The sequence below is a fragment of the Schistocerca americana genome, chromosome 4 (assembly GCF_021461395.2).
Source record: "Schistocerca americana isolate TAMUIC-IGC-003095 chromosome 4, iqSchAmer2.1, whole genome shotgun sequence".
NCBI lineage: Eukaryota > Metazoa > Arthropoda > Insecta > Orthoptera > Acrididae > Schistocerca > Schistocerca americana.
Window position 1 is genome coordinate 400,024,030 of NC_060122.1, and position 22,009 is coordinate 400,046,038.

General features: G+C 42.5%; 1 protein-coding gene across 5 annotated transcripts in view; it reads left to right on the top strand.

Moving 5' to 3' along the window:
- LOC124612962 (rho GTPase-activating protein 19) overlaps window positions 1-22,009 on the top strand; it is a 142,456-nt gene that overhangs the window by 48,795 nt on the left and 71,652 nt on the right. For 4 of the 5 annotated variants that reach the window (XM_047141487.1, XM_047141486.1, XM_047141488.1 and 1 more), the window contains exons 2-4: window positions 6,887-7,006; window positions 15,892-16,061; window positions 21,334-21,543. In XM_047141487.1, coding sequence (XP_046997443.1) covers window positions 6,894-7,006; window positions 15,892-16,061; window positions 21,334-21,543 — 493 coding nt within the window. In that variant the 5' untranslated portion in view covers window positions 6,887-6,893. Of the gene's footprint in view, window positions 1-6,886; window positions 7,007-15,891; window positions 16,062-16,385; window positions 16,523-21,333; window positions 21,544-22,009 lie in introns of those variants that run through there. The other variant, XM_047141489.1, reaches the window with a different exon arrangement.

Genomic DNA, 22,009 nt, shown 5'->3' on the forward strand with positions numbered 1-22,009 from the left:
TGTAGTTGACCATCTTGTTTCTCTCTCCACTTATATCATGAACAACTTTCTCCGGAAACGCCAAACAGTAGCAATATTTTTTGATCTGGAGAGAGCATACGATACCTGTTGGAGGACAGGTATCCTCCGCACACTGTTCTCTTGGGGCTTTCGAGGTCGGCTGCCCCTTTTTCTTCGCGAATTTATGGCAGAGCGCACATTTAGAGTGCGGGTGAAAACTACTCTCTCCCGTACTTTCTCCCAGGAAAATGGGGTACCCCAGGGCTCCGTGCTGAGTGTTGTACTGTTTGCCATTGCCATTAATCCTATTATGGATTGTCTCCTTCCTGATGTCTCGGGCTCCCTCTTTGTGGACGATTTTGCGATCTACTACAGCTCTCAACGGACCAGCCTTCTTGAACGACGTCTTCAGGGATGTCTCGATCGCCTCTATTCTTGGAGCACGGAAACCGGCTTCCGTTTTTCTCCCAGTAAGACCGTTTGTGTTAATTTTTGGTGACGTAAGGAGTTTCTTCCACCCTCCTTACATCAAGGACCTGTCAACCTTCCATTTTCGGACGTCGCTAAATTCTTGGGTCTTATGTTTGACAGAAAACTGTGCTGGTCCTCCCACGTTTCCAATCTTTCGGCTCGCTGTCTGCGATCGTTCAACACCCTCCGTGTCCTGAATGGTACCTCCTGGGGAGCGAACAGAGTGGTCCTTCTCCGCCTCTATCGCGCCTTAGTGCGCTCGAAATTGGACTTTGGAAGCATAGTTTACTCCTCTGCTCGGCCGTCTATTCTTCGTCGTCTCGACTCTATCCACCACCGTGGATTACGTTTAGTGTCTGGAGCTTTTTACACCAGCCCGCTTCCGTTAACTGCTCCATTCTCTTTCCTTCCGCTTTCCTAAAACCTTCATGACAACTTGGGGTACAGCACCGCCTTGGCTCCGTCCCCGGATCTGCCTGCTTCGTGACCTTCGTCAGTTTCCCAAGGATGGTACCCCTTCACTTGTTTATCGTCGGGCATTTGCTGCTCTATGTGCACAAATGAAGGAAGCCACATTTATTTACACTGATGGCTCGAAAACATCGTTAGGTGTAGGGAGTGCCTATATTGTTGGCGACACCCCAAATCAATTTCCGGTTCCCGACCAGTGTTCGGTTTATAATGCGGAGCTTTACACTGTTCTCCAGGCTGTCCACTACATCCGCCACCATCAGCGGATATAGTATGTTATCTGCTCAGATTCTCTCAGCACTGTCCTCAGTCTCCAAGCTCTTTACCCTGTGCACCCTCTGGTCCACCGGATTCAGGACTGTCTGCGCTTGCTCCACCTGGGGGTCGTCTCGGTGGCGTTCCTCTGGCTCCCGGGACACGTTGGTATCTGTGGAAATGAGGCGGCTGATATTGCGACCAAGGCTGCAGTCTCTCTTCTTCAGCCAGCTATTCAATCGATTCCCTTCGCCGATCTACGGAGCATTTTATGTTGTCGTGTTGTTCTTTTATGGCACGCACATTGGTCGACACTTCCCCATAATAAGTTGCGCGACGTGAAAGCTCTTCCTTGTGCTTGGACCTCTTCCTCCCGAACGCGTCGTTGGGAGGAGGTAATTTTAACTAGACTCCGGATAGGGCACTGTCTTTTTAGCCATCGACATCTTTTAAGCGGCGATCCTCCCCCACTCTGTCCCCACTGCTCTCAGCTGTGGACGGTAAGACACCTTTTAATTGAGTGCCCCTGTTTTACTCCGTTACGCGCCTGTCTACAGCTGTCGCCTGATACATCGTCAATTTTAGCAGATGACACGCGCTCGGCCGATCGCGTTCTCGAGTTTATTAGTGCCAGTGAAATGACGTCAGTCATTTGAAGCTTTTTTTTTTTGGGGACAACCAACCCCTTTCTGTAGTGGATTTTTAAGCCTTCCTTCTGCTTTTAGTTTCTCCAATTTTTTGAGTTTCGTTCCCATTGCTGCTGGTTTCCATTTTCGGTTTTTACTGTTTCCTAAGTCACGGACCGGGCGTTAATGACCATTGCAGTTTTTCGCCCTAAAAAAAAAAAAAAATTGGCTTGGTTGATGATGGCATCAATACATCCTATTCGAGGACTAGAATAAGAATTTCAATGAAATGTTGACTCCATGCATGCTTTGACACAGCCATTGACCTAGCAATATTTATGTCATATTGATAATGACCGATACATTTTTAATTGGCATAACCACTGAATTTTGTGATCATTGACTGAAGTAATCTTCATAGCGAGAAAGTAATATGCTCACTGATGTTCTTGGCCAATAACATGGCAAATATGAACAAAATTTGGATAAGACTTTACCAAAATTTTGCTTGCTCTTATACACTCTTGGGGAAACACAATAAAGTTAAAATTAGAGATATTTGGACCTGCATGGCAGCTACCAACAATCATCTTCATGAAACTTCCTGGCAGATTAAACTGTGTGTCGAACCAAGACTCTAACTCGGGACCTTTGCCTTTAGCAGTCAAGAGCTCTACCAATCTCGGTGCAACACACAGTCTTAATCTGCCAGGAAGTTTCATATCGGTGCACACTCCACTGCAGAGTGAAAATCTCATTCTGAAATCATCTTCATGTCCATCATTCGCAACTTGTCATTCTCAGTTAGAGCAGGTAAAGGTGGAGGGGGAAGCAGCTGAGGTGTGGGAATGACTGACACGTGAACTACATTGTGCCAAACACTGAAAGTTGACTTGCAGAGTATAGACGTGGGTGTGAGCAGTCTGCATAGTTGAATAATTGCTACCTTCCATCAATGGTGTGGATGGCAACTATTCAATTATGTATAGTGTTATGAAAACGCAACTCTCACTACTTATGATCTACATTCTTCAATTACTTTCTTGTAATGTATTATACATTCTTCTTCTTATTATTTTTATTGTTGTTATTATTGTTATTGTTGTTATTATTGTTGTTGTTATTATTATTATTATTATTATTTTCTTTCTCAGACGTTATGTCAGGTTAAAAATGGAAAGTGACGTGGACCTTGATAAAGTGCGACTTCGTTTTAACTGTACGGTATATGTTACATTGCATTTAGGAACTTTCGGGTAATTGAACATGTATCAATAATTACAGATTTCTGTAGTTGTATATATAAGTTTGGATGTAGCTGTATTGCGTTGATGTACTGGTGGATATTGTGTGGTATGACTCCTGTAGTTGATAGTATAATTGGTATAATGTCAACTTTATCCTGATGCCACATGTCCTTGACTTCCTCAGCCAGTTGGATGTATTTTTCAATTTTTTCTCCTGTTTTCTTCTGTATATTTGTTGTATTGGGTATGGATATTTCGATTAGTTGTGTTAATTTCTTATTTTTATTGGTGAGTATGATGTCAGGTTTGTTATGTGGTGTTGTTTTATCTGTTATAATTTGTATTCATCATTCTCCAGTACATTTTGTGGTGCATACTTGTATGTGGGAACGTGTTGTTTTATTAGTTTATGTTGTATGGGAAGTTGTTGATGTATTATTTTTGCTACATTGTCATGTCTTCTGAGGTATTCTGTATTTGCTAGTATTGTACATCCGCTTGTGATGTGATCTACTGTTTCTATTTGTTGTTTGCAAAGTCTACATTTATCTGTTGTGGTATTGGGATCTTTAATAATATGCTTGCTGTAATATCTGGTGTTTATTGTTTGATCTTGTATTGCAATCATGAATCCTTCCGGCTCACTGTATATATTGCCTCTTCTTAGCCATGTGTTGGATGCGTCTTGATCGATGTGTGGCTGTGTTAGATGATACGGGTGCTTGCCATGTAGTGTTTTCTTTTTCCAATTTACTTTCTTCGTATCTGTTGATGTTATGTGATCTAAAGGGTTGTAGAAATGGTTATGAAATTGCAGTGGTGTAGCAGATGTATTTATATGAGTGATTGCTTTGTGTATTTTGCTAGGTTCTGCTCGTTCTATAAAGAATTTTCTCAAATTGTCTACCTGTCCATAATGTAGGTTTTTTGTATGTCAATAAATCCCCTTCCTCCTTCCTTTCTGCTTAATGTGAATCTTTCTGTTGCTGAATGTATGTGATGTATTATATTTGTGGCATTGTGATCGTGTAAATGTATTGAGTGCTTCTAGGTCTGTGTTACTCCATTTCACTACTCCAAATGAGTAGGTCAATATTGGTATAGCATAGGTATTTATAGCTTTTGTCTTGTTTCTTGCTGTCAATTCTGTTTTCAGTATTTTTGTTAGTCTTTGTCTATATTTTTATTTTAGTTCTTCTTTAATATTTGTATTATCTATCCCTATTTTTTGTCTGTATCCTAGATATTTATAGACATCTGTTTTTTCCATCGCTTCTATGCAGTCGCTGTGGTTATCCAACATATAATCTTCTTGTTTAGTGTGTTTTCCCTTGACTATGCTATTTTTCTTACATTTGTCTGTTCCAAAAGCCATATTTATATCATTGCTGAATACCTCTGTTATCTTTAGTAATTGGTTGAGTTGTTGATTTGTTGCTTCCAGTAATTTTAGATCATCCATGTATAGCAGATGTGTGATTTTGTGTGGATATGTTCCAGTAATATTATAGCCATAATTTGTAGTATTTAGCATGTTGGAATAGTGGGTTCAGAGCAAGGCAGAACCAGAAAGGACTTAATGAGTCTCCTTGGTATATTCCATGCTTAATCTGTATTGCCTGTGATGTGATATTATTTGAATTTGTTTGGATATTGAGTGTGGTTTTCCAATTTTTCATTACTATGTTTAGGAACTGTATCAACTTAGGATCTACTTTGTATATTTCCAATATTTGTAGTAACCATGAGTGCGGTACACTATCCAAAGCTTTTTGGTAATCAATGTATGCGTAGTGTAGTGACCTTCGTTTGGTTTTAGCTTGATATGTCAACTCTGCATCTATTATCAGTTGCTCTTTACATCCTCGTGCCCCTTTGCAACAGCCTTTTTGTTCTTCATTTATAATTTTGTTGTGTGTTGTATGTGTCATTAATTTCTGTGTAATGACTGAAGTTAATATTATGTATATTGTTGGTAGGCATGTTATGGGGCGATATTTAGCTGGGTTTGCTGTGTCTGCTTGATCTTTAGGTTTCAGATAAGTTATTCCATGTGTAAGTGTATCAGGGAATGTGTATGGGTCTGCAGTGGAACTGTTAAATAATTTAGTTAGATGTGAATGTGTAGAGGTGAACTTCTTTAGCCAGAAATTTGCTATTTTATCTTTTCCAGGGGCTTTCCAATTGTGAGTAGAATTAATTGCTTGGGTGACTTCATGTTGCAAAATTATCACTTCAAGCATTTGTGGTATCATCTTGTATGTGTCTGTTTCTGCTTGTATCCACCGTGCATGCTTGTTATGTTGTACCGGGTTTGACCATATGTTGCTCCAGAAGTGTTCCGTGTCTGTTATGTTTGGTGGATTGTCTATTTTAATGTGTGTGTTATCTATCGTCTGGTAAAATTTCTTTTGGTTTGTATTGAATGTTTGGTTTTGTTTCCTTCTATTTTCACTTTTTTTTGTATCTTCTAAGTCGTTTGGCCAATGCTTGTAATTTCTGCTTCTTTTCATCTAATTGCTCTATCGCTTCTTGTTGTGAAATTTTACCTAACCTTTTTCGTTTTTTGTCTGATATTTCATTTCTTATGAATTGTGTTAGCTGTCCGATGTCTTTTCTCAGTTTTTCTATTCTGATCTGTAGCCTGTGTTGCCATGCTGGTTTTGTGGGTTTCTTCTGTGTGTTGGTTGGTTCTGATCTCTGCCTAGTGTGTATATTTAGTGTAGTGAGTGCTCCTATATAAATCAGTAGTTGTAACTCTTCCATAGTTGTATATTCATTTATTTTGTTGTGTATGATTGCGTTGATAGTTGTTATTGTGGTTTCGACTTGTGGGTTATTTGGTGGCCTATGCAAGAATGGTCTAACGTCTGTATTTGTGTTTTTTGTATTCTATATATGTCAGCTGAAATTTTTCTTCTATATCTAACATGTGTGTCACTTCGTGTTCTATTTGTGCTTGTTCTGGTGGCTGTCTTAAGATTTCGTTTTCCTCTGATTGTTTAATTGATGCGTGTTGTTCTTTGTTTGTTTGCTCTGGGATGTGTGAGTCCATTACTGTATTTTCTTCTTCTTCTTCTTCTTCTGATTGCACATTATTTTGTTCTAGTATTTGTTGTACTTGTTGTTTGATGTTTTCTAATTCTGACTGGGGTATCCTGTTAGTTTTTATTATTACACGGATCTGATCAGCTAGTCGTTGTTCTGTTAAAAATTTTAATTCTGGGTATCTGGTAATAAATGTTGTGTATACTTGTTATCTGTATCCAGTTGTGTTGGTTCCTAGGTTTGTTGCTTGGTAATAACAGAACATGAGGTGTCAATTAACTTCATCTGACCATCTCATCCTCTGTCTTTGTTTTCCTTCTAGAGTGGTTGCAGGAAGCATATCCTGCAAAACACCTCTATTTGGATTTAAATCATTTTCCGTGTGGCTAGCAGTGTCGTTACCATTGTGGACGGGCATAGGGTTCAAGCGTCTTCCCCGACCATGACAGCGCTTGTCCGAGGATTCACTAGTTCTGTCCTGAACCAACTAATCACACTAAAAGGGGGGTTAGCCCTATTAGTGGTTTGTTCTTTTCATCGCCTTTTACGACTGGCAGAACATTTCTTTTCCCGGGCCTCCACGGGGTTATTATTATTATTATTATTATTATTATTACTTCCAATTTAGCACTGTATAATTTCACGTTTTATTACTCAATCTTTGTCATCTCTTTCAATAATTTGTATTTTAAGACATTGTCATTTACATAACATCCAGGAACAAAAATATTGTTATCTTATAATAAAGAATAATGGTATTTCTTTCAGAACAGCAATGGACCATTCTGATATTAAGCTGGTGGAGAAATTAAGAAGGGAATATCCAGAACAGTTTTATACACTAGTGAGGATGCATCTGTCATTCATTCTGGATCTTAATACAGATGAGTAAGTTTTCATTAAAATAAAATGTGTTATACCAACTACAACAGTAACATCATTTGAGTGGGATTGTTGAAATCAGGTATATTTATGATATGATGCCATCACATATTGACCACTGACTTGTGCACATTTCACAGTTGTTGTTGCCCCCCCCCCCCCCCCCCCCTTATTGTTGAACTTGAGATATTTCACTATGTTTTAGACCTTCTATGTTGTAGATCATGACCAATAAAGAATTTGTAATAGGTTAAAAATTGGTTGCTTTTATTGGTTTCATGCAGGAACACAGTTTCTAGCTACTGATTTACTTTAGTAGTATCAGCCATCCGTAATTAATAAATGTGCTTGTCTGCCTTCATACATTTTTGCTTTTACCTAAAACGTGTCCTGTAGGAGCAAAACTTTTGAAATGTCTCCTTTTCTGTTCTAGTAATTTGACAGCACAGTTTTCATCCATTTTCTTTGTGGTTAGTAATGGAATGCTTTGATGGAACACTGTGTTGCTGTAGTGGGCAATATTTACAAATCTGGTTAATGTTGTGCAGATACTGTTCGCAATTTCTGTGGAACATTTGGTCAAAAAAAATACGCTAAGTAAATTGAGTGTAATGACGCTCTTGTGGTAGTCATTCTTTGCAACAAATCGCTGTTGTGGATGAGTGATAGTGTTGCTGTAAGTCCAATGAAATATGTTTGCTAATCTTGACAACAAGTGGATATTCCCAGAATCAGCATGCAGTGAATTCTGAAAGTTCTGCACCTTTGGGCTTGCCTAAAAAATTCCAACTTAAACAAGAACTGAAGCTAAACAATCGTGAAACAAAGAAGACACAACAGTTTCATCAAGAAAATAATGCGTATTGGTGGGGCACTTTTTGTAGAATAGCTTTGTGAACACGCAAAATTGCAGGAATAGGGGCACAGGAAACCCTCAAGTTGTTATGGAGAAACAATTACATCCACACCGTCTGCATCAACAGTGGACAGAAAGTGCTACTGCAATATGTTAAGAGCTTTTGTGGTTTCAACTGGATCATGTGAATGCCGAAGAGGTTTAATTTCAAGAAGATGGTGCAACATGTCACACTTTGATTGCAACAATGGACTTTTTAGAGAGGTTCCCTGGCTGATGATTACTTTCAACGGTGACTTTACCACTCAGATCTTGTGATTTGACACCAAGTGATTTCTTCCTGCAGAGGTACTTGAAATCTAGTGTATACATACACCAACATACCACGATCACTTGCAGAGCTCAAGGCCAACATTTAGCGTGTGATTTCAGAATCGAGGTGCAGGTATGCTAGAAAGATGTGGGCAATTTCATCGAAAGTAGTAGTTGTGCGTGCAGAATCGTGAAGGGCATTTGAATAATACCATATTTAATACATAATTACAGATAACATACACTGAAGTAATTTACATATTATTCAGTTCGATCAAGTAACTTGCATGTTATTATGCACTGAAAAGTTGGCACTCTTTATGGGACACCCTTTTCTTTAAATATTTTATTCCTAACTTTCTTTAGTTCAGCAACTTCTGTAGTGTAACATTTAAGTTAGGTGTTGGGAGGTACAAGAAAGCAACAATCACTCTCACACACTTTGACGATCAGGTACAGGTCTGATCTTGATTAAGGGATGGAAATAAGAATCTTTTTAAGTGTAAGTTACAATATTACAAAATTAAAGTAACACTAATCTGATAAATGTTCAGATACTAGCTCCATGCTGCAGTATCACCCACTGATAACCCAGTATGTATTTTTATAAATCTTCCATTAGTCCACCACCTCCAGCCTCCTTTCTCTTCCCATTCCTTCCCCCCATTGCTCTTTCCACCTCCTTTCCCCCTGCGGGTCCGGGGTAAGAATAGGCCCGAGGTATTCCTGCCTGTCGTAAGAGGCGACTAAAAGGAGTTTCAACCGTTTCGGCCTTCAATGTGATGGTCCCCCTTGGGGTTTGACCTCCATTTTTCAAAATTCTACAGAAGTACGAGCCTTTTGGGGAAGGACACCTTACATGGTGTACCACTGGTCCACAGTGCACTAAGACCTTGGCACTCAGCATTGCACCGGCGTTGTAACCATACCCATTATTCCTCAAATTGGGCCTAAACGCCTGATGGGTTGTCCAAGTTACGCCCATAGTGCATCTCCATCTGCACCAGCGATCATGATGGGCTTTCCATGGCACCAGAAATCCAGCACGGTAGCCAGCCCGTTGTGGTGGGGTCGTCATGTACCCTCTAGGTTGTAGCCCCCTGACAACACAGGGATCGTACTGCCGATACCTGAGCTGCACCCTCCCCACGTTGGCCAAGGAGTAGATGCCCGTCTCCTTGGGGCATCAGGACTCCCGGCAATGGTCATCCTGCCAGGTGGCCCTTGCTGCGGCTGGGTGGCGCCCATGGGGAGAGCCCCTGGTCGGAGTGGGTGGTATCGGGGCGGACGTTTCGCAGATGAAACGTCAACACGTATCAGGTCGCTCTGCGGCCGAGTCTTTCAAAAGAAAAGGTACCGTTTCTAGTTCTGGTTCTCCTGCCCTTTCCCCCTTGGCCACTCCATGGGAGGAGGGACAGGCCCGCCGGCTTGGGGCGAAGTACTTCCCCCGCTATTTGGTCTGTTCTCGAACCGATGGGGGGACGTTCGCCACCTCCAAGCCCATGTTCTTTGTTCAGCACATTGAGGACGTCTTCGGGGAAATCGAGGCTCTCAGCAAGATGCGATCAGGGTCCGTTCTTATCAAGACCACCTCTGCCACACAGTCGGCGGCACTCCAGGCGTGCGACCGCCTAGGGGACATCCCAGTATCCATTGTCCCACATCCGGCACTAAATAGGACGCAGGGGGTTATTTTTCATCGTGACCTCCTGCTACAATCTGATGAGGAGCTCAGGGCCAACCTGGAGCGCCGCGGCGTGCATTTCGTCCGGCGAGTCCAGCGCGGCCCCAAAGACCGTCGCATCGACACCGGGGCCTTTATCCTCGCCTTCGAGGGGGACGTTCTCCCAGAGAAGGTAAAGGTGATGTGCTACCGGTGCGACGTGCGACCTTACGTCCCGCCTCCTATGCGCTGTTTTAGGTGTTTGCGCTTTGGGCACATGTCGTCCCGGTGTGAGGCTGAGCCCCTTTGTGGCGATTGTGGACGTCCTCTTCGTGAGGAACATACTTGCACCCCACCACCTCGGTGCATTAATTGTCCTGGCGTCCACTCGCCTAGATCCTCAGACTGCCCCGCCTATCAGAAGGAGAAAAAGATACAAGAAATCAAAACTTTGGATCGGCTCTCTTATTCTGAGGCCAGGAAGAAGTATGACCGCCTTCATCCCGTGTCACTGACCAGTTCGTTTGACTCAGTTGTGTCCACTCCTTCCGCGGTATCCTCACCCCTATCCTGTCCCCCCTCCACCTCCTCTGCCCATCAGGGGGCTCTGCCTCCGCCTCCCAAATCCCTCCCTTCCAAATCCTCCTCCCCCGTGGCCCCCACCCCCTCTGCCCCAGGGGCCACCCTTCCTCCTCCTCCTCCTCCCCCCACGCCACCTGAGAAGCGATCCTCTTCTCAGGCGTCCATTGGGGAAACGTTCCGGACCCCAGCTTCCGAGGTCCGGCGTTCCAAAACGGACCCCGCGCGTGAGGACCTTCTTCGGGTCCAGCCCACCATCCCTGTGCCTCCTCGGCCTTCCAAGAAGGCCTCCAAGAAAAAGTCTCTATCCCCCTCTCCACCCCGGCGCATTTCGTCTGACGCTTCATCCGTGAGTCGCTGCTCCCGGCCGTCCTCAGTTTCGCCGGGACGCTCTGCTGCCAGGCGCTCCGCCGGACTTTTGTCGGCAAATGATGCGCCCCCTCCTATACAATCAGGGACAGCGGCCGCAGCTGGCGACGAGTCGATGGAACCGGATTCGCCTCCCGTCGGTTGTAGCGTTGTTCCCTCGCAACCTGGCCCTCCGCGGCCATCGAGGTGACCAGCTCTTCCCCGTCTCGTTCCCCCGACTTTTTGACTAGCAATGGCGGTGTTTCATTGGAACATAAGAGGTATTCGATCTAATCGGGAGGAATTACAACTGCTCCTCCGCCTGCACTGTCCGCTCGTCCTTGGTCTCCAGGAAACCAAGTTGCGCCCGACTGACCGTATTGCCTTTACCCACTATACCTCGGAGCGGTATGACCTCACCCCTGTGGACGGTATCCCAGCTCATGGTGGGGTCATGTTGCTCGTTCGGGACGATGTCTATTACCATCCCATCCAATTGACCACCCCACTCCAAGCAATAGCTATCCGCATTACTCTTTCTGCTTTTACTTTTTCAGTTTGTACCATCTACACTCCACCGTCATCTGCTGTTAGTCGGGCTGACATGATGCACCTGATCGATCAGCTTCCCCCGCCGTTCTTATTGTTTGGCGACTTCAATGCCCATCATCCCCTTTGGGGCTCTCCTGCATCCTGTCAAAGAGGCTCACTCTTGGCGGATGTCTTCAACCATCTCAATCTTGTCTGCCTCAATACCGGCGCCCCGACTTTCCTCTCGGACTCTACTCATACCTACTCCCACTTGGACCTCTCGATCTGTTCTACCACTCTTGCCCGTCGGTTCGAGTGGTATGTCCTTTCTGACACCTATTCGAGCGACCACTTCCCCTGTGTCGTTCGTCTCCTGCACCACACCCCATCCCCACGTCCTTCGAGCTGGAACATACTGAAAGCTGACTGGGGACTTTACTCCTCCCTGGCGACCTTTCCGGACCACGATTTTCCCAGTTGTGACAGTCAGGTCGAATACCTCACGGCTGTTATTATCAATGCTGCCGAACGTTCCATACCTCGTACTACTTCTTCTTCACGTTGCGTTTCCGTGCTCGACGAAGTGCTTTACGCACCTTTCGCCGCCATCCTACGTTGGCGAATTGTATTGAATACAAACGACTCCGAGCGCAATGCCGTAGAGTCATCAAAGACAGCAAAAAAGCTTCTTGGGCCTCTTTCACGAGCTCCTTTACCAGTTTTACTCCCTCTTCTGTCGTTTGGGGTAGCCTGCGCCGGCTGTCGGGCATTAAAGCCCACTCCTCAGTACCTGGCCTGACCTCAGGTAATGAGGTCCTTGTTGATCCTGTGGCTGTCTCCAACGCCTTTGGCCGCTTTTTCGCGGAGGTTTCAAGCTCCGCCCATTACCATCCTGCCTTCCTTCCCAGGAAAGAGGCAGACGAGGCTCGGCGACCTTCCTTCCACTCGCTGAATCTGGAAACTTACAATGCCCCCTTTACTATGCGGGAACTCGAACGTGCGCTTGCACTGTCCCGGTCCTCTGCTCCGGGGCCAGATGCCATTCACGTTCAGATGCTGGCACACCTTTCTCCGGCGGGCAAAAGCTTCCTTCTTCGTACCTACAATCGCGTCTGGACCGAAGGTCAAGTCCCCATGCGTTGGCGTGACGCCGTTGTTGTTCCTATACCCAAACCCGGGAAGGATAGACACCTTCCTTCTAGTTACCGCCCCATTTCTCTTACAAGCTGTGTCTGTAAGGTGATGGAGCGCATGGTTAATGCTCGGTTAGTTTGGATTCTTGAATCTCGACGACTACTTACTAATGTCCAATGCGGCTTTCGTCGCCGCCGCTCCGCTGTTGACCACCTTGTGACCTTGTCGACATTCATCATGAACAACTTTTTGCGAAGGCGCCAAACGGTAGCCGTGTTCTTCGACTTGGAGAAGGCTTATGATACCTGTTGGAGAGGAGGTATCCTCCGCACTATGCACAAGTGGGGCCTACGCGGTCGTCTGCCCCTTTTTATTGATTCCTTTTTAACGGATCGAAAGTTTAGGGTACGTGTGGGTTCCGTATTGTCCGACGTCTTCCTCCAGGAGAACGGAGTGCCTCAGGGCTCCGTCTTGAGCGTAGCCCTTTTTGCCATCGCGATCAATCCAATTATGGATTGCATTCCACCTAATGTCTCAGGCTCTCTCTTTGTCGATGACTTCGCGATCTACTGCAGTGCCCAGAGAACATGCCTCCTGGAGCGCTGCCTTCAGCGTTGTCTAGACAGCCTCTACTCATGGAGCGTGGCAAATGGCTTCCGGTTCTCTTAAGAGAAGACGGTTTGTATCAACTTTTGGCGATATAAAGCGTTCCTTCCGCCATCCTTACATCTCGGTCCCGTTGTTCTCCCATTCGTGGACACAACTAAGTTTCTAGGGCTCATGTTGGACCGGAAACTGTGTTGGTCTCCACATGTCTCTTATTTGGCGGCCCGTTGTACACGTTCCCTTAATGTCCTCAGAGTTCTTAGCGGTTCATCTTGGGGAGCGGATCGCACTGTCCTGCTTCGCTTGTATTGGTCCATAGTCCGATCGAAGCTGGATTATGGGAGCTTCGTCTACTCGTCCGCTCGGCCATCCCTTTTACGCCGGCTCAACTCCATCCACCATCGGGGGATACGTCTTGCGACCGGAGCCTTCTACACTAGTCCTGTCGAGAGTCTTTATGCTGAAGCTGCCGAGTTACCATTGACCTACCAGCGCGACATACTGCTGTGTCGGTATGCCTGCCGGCTGTTGTCTATGCCCGAACACCCCTCTTACAAGTCCTTCTTCACCGATTCTCTCGACCGTCAGTACGGGTTGTATGTGTCTGCCCTGCTGCCCCCCGGAGTCCGCTTCCGTCGCCTGCTTCGACAATTGGATTTTGCCCTCCCTACCACCTTCAGAGAGGGTGAGAGCCCGACACCACCTTGGCTCCAGGCTCCGGTTCGTATTTATCTCGACCTCAGCTCACTCCCGAAGGAGGATACTCCGGCTGCAGTGTATTGCTCACGGTTTGTCGAACTTCGTGCTCGACTTGCCGGTCACACCTTTATTTACACCGATGGCTCCAAAACTGACGATGGTGTCGGCTGTGCATTTGTCGTCGGGACCGCTACCTTTAAATACCAGCTCCTTGACCAATGTTCCAGCTTTACGGCCGAGCTTTTGGCTCTCCTTCAGGCCATTCAGTATGCCCGCCGCCACCGCCATTCATCGTATGTACTCTGCTCTGACTCACTCAGTGCTCTTCAGAGCCTTGGAGCTCCCTATCCGGTCCATCCCTTGATTCAACGGATACAGCAGTCCCTCCATTCTTTCGCTGATAATGGCGTTTCTGTCAGCTTTCTGTGGGTTCCCGGACATGTAGGAGTGCCTGGGAATGAGGCTGCGGATGCTGCAGCCAAGGCTGCAGTCCTCCAGCCTCGGCCAGCCTCCCATTGTGTCCCGTCATCTGACGTTCGTGGGGATGTATGTAAGAGGCTTGTGTCCTTGTGGTGGGATGCTTGGTCATCCCTCCCAGGAAACAAGCTCCGGGCAGTAAAACCGCTCCCAACTGCTTGGACAACTTCCTCCCGACCATCTTGGTGCGAGGAGGTCCTTCTGACCAGGTTGCGGATTGGGCATTGCCGGTTTAGCCACCGCTACCTGCTCTCCGGTGACCCAGCCCCGCAGTGCCCTTGTGGTCAGGCATTAACGGTGCGCCATGTTTTATTGTCGTGTCCCCGTTTTAGTCAATTTCATGTTGTCCTGTCCCTGCCATCTACCTTACCGGATGTTTTAGCTGATGACGCTCGAGCAGCTGCTCGTATTCTGCGTTTTATAACTTTAACTGGCTTGACCAAAGACATTTAACGTTTTTACTTATTTAATCTGCATCTTTGTCAGGTCCTTCTGATGTCCCCCCATCCCCTTGAGTTTTAGCAGATTCCTTGTGCTCTAACACCAGTGACTGGGCGCTAATGACCTCAGCAGTTGAGCGCCCTTAAACCCTACCAAAAAAAAAATATTCCACCTCCTTCTCCCCCTACCTGCGTCCATCGCCTCCTCCCCCCTTGCCTGTCCATATTATTACCCTCACTCCAGTAGGGGGCTGGTGGTTCTTACACCCACAATATGTCTTTCCAGATCATAATTAATGTGTGTACCAGATTTGGTTGAAATAGATATAGGGGTGTGGGATGAGCTTTCTATCTGTATTCCTATTGTACCTGTATCTCTAGTGAATTCCACCCTGCAGTTTAGTTTCCACACAGCTCGATGATGATGATGATGATGATGATGATGATGATGATGATGATGATGTCATATGACATAATTTTGCTGGCGCATCCTGCGGTATATGTGAATACTGTGTGCAGAATGTCGTGAATACAGCCACTAGTGAAGAAGTAATGAATTAGAACGTGCATCTGCGATAGTTTTACTGTGTGAACAGCGAAATACAGTCAGTTATAAACTTTTTTTTCTTGTCATCAATTTGTGGGGGTTGAAGAGAGAAAACGTTTCTTAAATGTTTGGTTTGTATGTAGAGTTTGTTGAAAGTCAAAAAGTGTCGTCAGTCTTAAATACTGGGTGAATAAAGTAAGATTATTGGTGTGTTGTGGGCTGCACTTATTTTTTACCCCCAGGTAGGGGTTTAAAAGATTGCCTGTGTGCTAGTTCAGAGTGTAAGCTATCTCCATTCCAGATCTCATCCAAATCTGCCAAAGCGTTACAGTATGAATCAAAATACTCTCACGTATGTTGGGTCCCCTGCATCACCCATCAGAACATGTTGACCACTTAGCTGAGCAGGCAGATTAGAGAAATGATAATTCTGTAAAAATACAGTCAGATTGGGTTGCTACCCAGTGCTTGCCTACAGAAGACAAAATACTGCTGTTGTCGCAAAGTATATTATTTTAAAACAGAAATAATTATTCCTAGCTTTTGGAACTGTTGCTCCTTCCACAAGGAGGAAAGTGAGGTGGGTTAGAAAGGATGATGAAGGAGGGCCAAGTGATACAGACTCTAGGTTGAGGAGGACCTACTGTATAGCCGTTTGTACTTTTTGTATTAAATGTCCTGAGATGTCCTTTTTTTCAGATCTGAAGTTGCTCATGAAAAGAACAAGTTCAAGCCGTCAAAATGGGTGTCTGTTGCTTTCTCCAGAAAAGCAAAGTGTCCATCAAAAGGTGTCATGGAAGGTGCTCCTTTAACACAAGAAGGAATTTGTCAAGTGTATCAGCTTATTGAATTTCTAGGAAAAGAACAGAGTAAGTTATATGTAAAACCAATAGTTAAACCTTGATTCTTTAAACGTCGAGAAATGGAATGAGGAAATTTAGAAAGCAGCAGTTATAATTAAGGAGTACATGTAACATTGTTGCTTGCTCTTGTTGTTATATTATTGGAAACTGTCAGTAGAAGTAAGTAAATAAAAAATAGGGGCTCAAACCATGATTCTGGTAGTAATAATGTAAACTGCAGTTATGCAAAAGGAAATGGTTGGCAGCCTAATTAGCAAAGTTGTGCTGAGTAATAGAGAAAGTTAACAATTGGTATCTACTTTACTTGATACTGAAATACTATTTTTGCTTACAGAACATGAGACAGTAGTACACTTAAGCAAGCAGTATACCAATGGTTTGTTATGAATAACACAGGAGTATTAAAACTGGCTTTCAGTTACACTTAGTATCTGTACATTAAATCAGAAAGCTAAAGATCATTACAGGTAATTGATTATTAATGTTAGAGCACTAGTAATTGGGACTTGAGGATCTTTTTATCAGTTTAATTATTGGGAAATACTGTCATTGAAATAGTATCCAAATCTTTATTTATGCAGGTTATTGTTTGTTTTGTCTGTGTGCTAAATAAAGCTAACATAAGACATGTGGTTCCTGAATCTGTAGTTGTTTGATGAGTGGTAGCCAATTATTTATTATAGCAAGCAAATGTTATAAAATTGGTAGCTGCACTTAATTAGTATAGTAACTGTAGTTTGGAAAGCAAAAGTGACTCAAGAGTTCATGTGGGAGGAGTCAGAAACGTATCTATCAGTGACTAAGTTCAAGGCTGATTAGTTTCATTAAAAAAAAGTACGAAAAACACTATTAATTGCAAACACATGAAATATATACATAATTACAAACCTAAACATTAATTATTCCTTAAGCCTATTTTTCAAGTTTACTAGACAGTAACTACTCTCATTGCAGTTGTAGGCAAGTAACTTTGTACTGTACTGATATTTCAATAAGAATGACATTTAATAAAGCACTTTAGATCTTTTGTTGGCAGTTACACTTTAGTGAAACTTTATCTTTCTATAAAAAAAAACATGAGGAGTCCTTCAGAAACAAGACTCACTGATGGTAAAGAAATCTACTACTCTACGAAAGTTATTAAATGTTGTTGTAGAAATATTTTACTTTTCAGTTCAGTAAAATAAGATACTTGGGAATATCACAGCACTTAGAATGGGACCCTGTCTAGGTAAATGACTAAGGATAAAATATGGGTCTTCACTACAAAGTTTAAATGAAACAGCATTATTATTTGAATAAGAAATCAAATAACTGGTGCATGAAATTTTGCAGTACTCAACTGGTTATTAGAGAAAAGGTGGTGGCTGTGGTGATCACTGGTGGCTACTAAGAAAGGCGGCAAAAGTATGCATGTCTCTTGCTATGTCACAAGCTCTGAAAATACTCTTCTTAACATCAGATTTTCGTAATACAGAGATAACCAATGTATGCTATGAATAATGCGTGAAATTTCTTCAACAGCAGAGGATATATTAAATAATTTTGCTGCTCTTCCTACCGTGTTCAGCACATGAGGTGCTAACATTTTGCATGCTGGCCATCAACTAAGTCTTAAAGGAGCTTTGTAGTTCAACTGTAAAATCCATCAACTAACTCTGAAAGGAGCTTTGCAGTTCAACTGCCAAATCCACTTTTTTTTTATTCCCACCATGTGGGTTTTGTTGCAGAGGGTCTTTGCTCCACGTTTTACATAATTACAAACCTAAATACCCTATGCATGAACCATTGTTACTAGTAAAGTTGTACATTTTCATTCTTTTGCAGAACATTACTTTTAAGATTACATCCATAGATTAATTATGTTGACATGAATAAAACATTTACATAGATGTTACATCAGAGTATGGTCGCATTAAGTAAAAGCTGATGAAGTTTTATGAGCTAAGTATAGATAGTATTGATATTGGTCTTGCAAATGGTAGTCCTAGTTAAACAGTGGTGTTAGAAAGTTCCATTGAAATCAGAGAGAACTTCAGTACTGATTTAAGTGAATGCAAAGCCTAATTGATAATATCGAAATGAAGCCAACGGAGTGCGAGGAGAGCAATGCAATAAACATTTAATGAATTCAGGAGTAAAATTTTGCCAACAATCTGACTTATGCACACTGTATTTACTGGAATCTAAGCCGCACTTTTTTCCCGGTTTTTGTAATCCAAAAAACCGCCTGCGGCTTAGAATCGAGTGCAAAGTAAGTGGAAGTTCTGAAAAATGTTGGTAGGTGGCACCACAACTAACTTCTGCCGTCGAATATATGTAGCGCTACACAGGCATGCTTTGCAGGCACAAAGATAAATACTGGTGCAAAAACCAAGGCGAGCTCTTTTTTCTCCGCCCCGAGTTTCGACCACTGCATTTTAATACATTATCCAACGAAGTAAATACAAATTCTGTATTGTTCATCTTCGAATGTAGCAGCATTTCAATGTACTACGAAAATCCGACTGGCAAGACTGTTTGGGATTTGTGTCAATATGGCCAACTCTTGTGTTCTGAATTTTTTCCTACCTGCGAGAAGAGATGGTTGCTAATAGGAACTTTTATGAATTGTGAATCACATGCAGTATTCTCTTCACCATAAGGATAATACAAATATAAACATTTTGCCATGTATTCTTTCATGTTTGCTGCTATCTCATTTAAATCCTGTCTGCCTAATAAACTACGAAACTAGAGTGAGACAACAGCAAACACGGAAGAATATACATATCATGTCATGTTTATATTCATATTATTCTTATGCCTAATAGTGATACAGTCAGAAATGAAGCACGGCAGTTGACTAGATTTTTAAATCTAAGGTGACTCTAATTTCTGTGCAGAATGTAATGTACTAAAGAGGTGTCTGCAAAGATTTTCAAATGGAGAAAAATTTTCGCTGAACTCTCATTCAGAACATCTTCTATCATACGCAGTATAGTATTTGGCTCTTGTTGATCATTATCAAAGAAAGCAGCAGTATAAGTAACAACAAATAGCAGTCTCTTGCCATTGTTTCGCTTATGAGGCAAGCCATGCCGCGAGCGGTGACAGTCGCAAACGCTCATCAGAATGCCACAAACAATGCATGACACAGTACAGTAATGCATTTTCAGCTTAGAGTGGCGTAAACATCTAAAACAAAGAGAAAAGCACTTATCAGATCAAAGAAAAATAAGCAATCAATTCAAACTAGACGAAGCACGTGAAAAAGGAAGGGTACCTGTATAAATACAGACAGAGCGCCTGACGCGTAGCAATGGCTACCTGGTAAAGCTTAACTGCTAGGCTTACGACTCGAACCAAACTACTGTAGCTGTATCATCATTCATTTGACCTAAATTGTGTCTCATATTACAGTGGACCAACGTTGTTTCCATTTGGAGGTGCGGCCTAAAACTTTTCTCTCCCCTTGAATTTCGAGTCTCAAATTTCAGGTGTGGCTTAGATTCAGGAAAAATTTTTATTCCTTGATTTCGAGTCTCATTTTTCATGTGCGGCTTAGATTCAAGTGTGGCTTAGATTTGAGTAAATACGGTAGTCAGTAAATGGTTCAAAATCATCTATCAGTCGCCCAGTGACCATACTAGGGGCTCTAATCTTAAGGGACATATGTGGACATGGCACAGAAAAACTTTTTGCTGATCGACTGTGGAGAGTGAAGCCCAAGGGTTCACTTGTCATTGCAGGTAACAGCTTCTTCGAGTTGGTCAGCATTTCTCTCTCATGTTATCCAATTCTAAAATTTACAGTCTTGGTATGCATGAGTAGCAGATCTAAGCTGCAGATGTGTGTGCCAATTTCTCTCCCACACATTATAATTTGTCATTAACTATAATGATAGTGAGAAACTCTTTCTGGGCAATGTCTTGACATTTGTGGAAAGTACTGCATTTGATTTAATGTCTGCACTTTTAAATGGTCGCTTCTGTTAGCGATCGACAAATTCCTCTGGCCCCACACAGGAAACCGCCGCCACGTATCAAGTTGCAACGACTTGACAATGCTTTGCATGTCATGCAAAAATTGGGCAAATATTAATGAATGAATTCTTAAAAAACATAGAAAATCCAACTTTATCTTAGAGTGAAAGTAACATTTCTGTATTAGAGATAGTGTGAATATTATTTCAGGACATTCCTATGTTTTGGAGTGTTACACTCATCTGTATGATGCAAACAACACAAATAAGAGGATACCAGAAAACACAGAGGCAAACACAAACAGTCTGATGTAAGTTAGCTCTGCATCATTATTAGGCACTTAACAAAAGTCATGACATGCCAGATTTTTAATAGCCATGTGCAGTTATTATAATAAACATTCTCATAAAGATTGTCGCTTAGCAAGTGTTTCCAGTAGTAAGTGAAGCAGTAAGTGTACAACGAATGTTGAACATGACTGGAAAAAACTCAGTCTTTGGCACAAGCCCACATCCAGACCATTGGCCTGAATGCAGACTTAAAGTACACTTTGTTGAGATTGCAAGTTTTCCATAATGAATTCATGTATTTTAGGCAGTAGCTTAGCAATTCTGGCATTGCAGCAACTGAACAATATTCGGCAATTGTTGCCCTTCCTCACTCTTCTAAACATTAAATCATCACAAGCATTCTTTGATAAAAATTAATTTATATACAGTGTTTATATCAGGAACAACACACACATCTAGGCTCCTGAATTTATTAAGATTCAAAAGTATATTATTCAAATGGTTTCAGCATACAAGCAAGTTTTCCAAATACTGAAGATCATGTCATGCTCGGAACTCTTTTTAGCAAACTACACACTCCTTGAAAACCTTTGGTAGTGGCAGCAGACGCATAACGAAGTGGAATGTCTTGCTTCTTTCACACAGTAGTCTGAATAGTTCCAATTGACCAGAGGAATTTGCTTTTAAGATGCTCAAGACATTTCATGTAATTACTCTAAAAAAAAAAGTATAAGCAATCACAAGGTTTATATGTACTTATACTAAAATAGGATTTTTCCCCCTTGTAACAGGCTACAAGCTGTTAATAGATAGTTTTGCACCATGGGTGGAGACACTGGAAAAGGCAGCTCAGAGTGCAAATATGCGCCTTATTTGTGTTGTGACATGATTTATTCTGTGTATTGTAAATGTTGGACATTATTAGATATGGTTTATTGTTTTTACATACAATTTTTAGAATAATTCCAAATTGAATCAGTTCTTTGTAATTTTTATGACTTAACAAAAACTATGAAATTTCAGATATTATTCAAGAAGGTATATTTCGCCGAAGTGGAAAAATGACTCGTCAGAATGAGCTGAAGATGTTGATGAACCAGGGAGTGCCTCTAAAGTTGGGAGAAGGGAACTTCTCTGTGCATGACTGTGCTTCAGTATTGAAGAACTTCCTGGCAGAATTACCAGAGCCATTGTTAACTGATGCACATTTTCCAGCGTACTACCAAATATCAGGTACAGTCAGCTAAAATATGATTTGTTTAGTAGTTGTTCACTGTTTGAAAATTGGCCTTGCTACTATCTTTGGACACTTCCTCTCTCTGAAAGCTTATGTTACTTATATTTGTTGTTACTAATGATTAATAATACCATGAAGAGTAAATCTTTGAATTAATCTATGTGTACTTCATTTTTGTAGTACGCAACCTGTGTGATATAATTTTTATCTGAGTTTGCCAGAAATTGTTGAGAATAGATTTTTCTTGCTGACTGAAATTATGAAATAATCAAAAATTCACTTTGCATGTTAATCACATGTAATATATTTTTCTTAATTGTGTTGCGTTGAGTATCTAAGTCCTTTATTTTGAAATAAATAGATTTTGTGATGCATCATCCAACAGTGATACAGAAGTTGACTCTCACAGCAACTGTTGCAGATGTTAAAAGGGTTACATGCTTTTTCAAGGCACCACCAGTT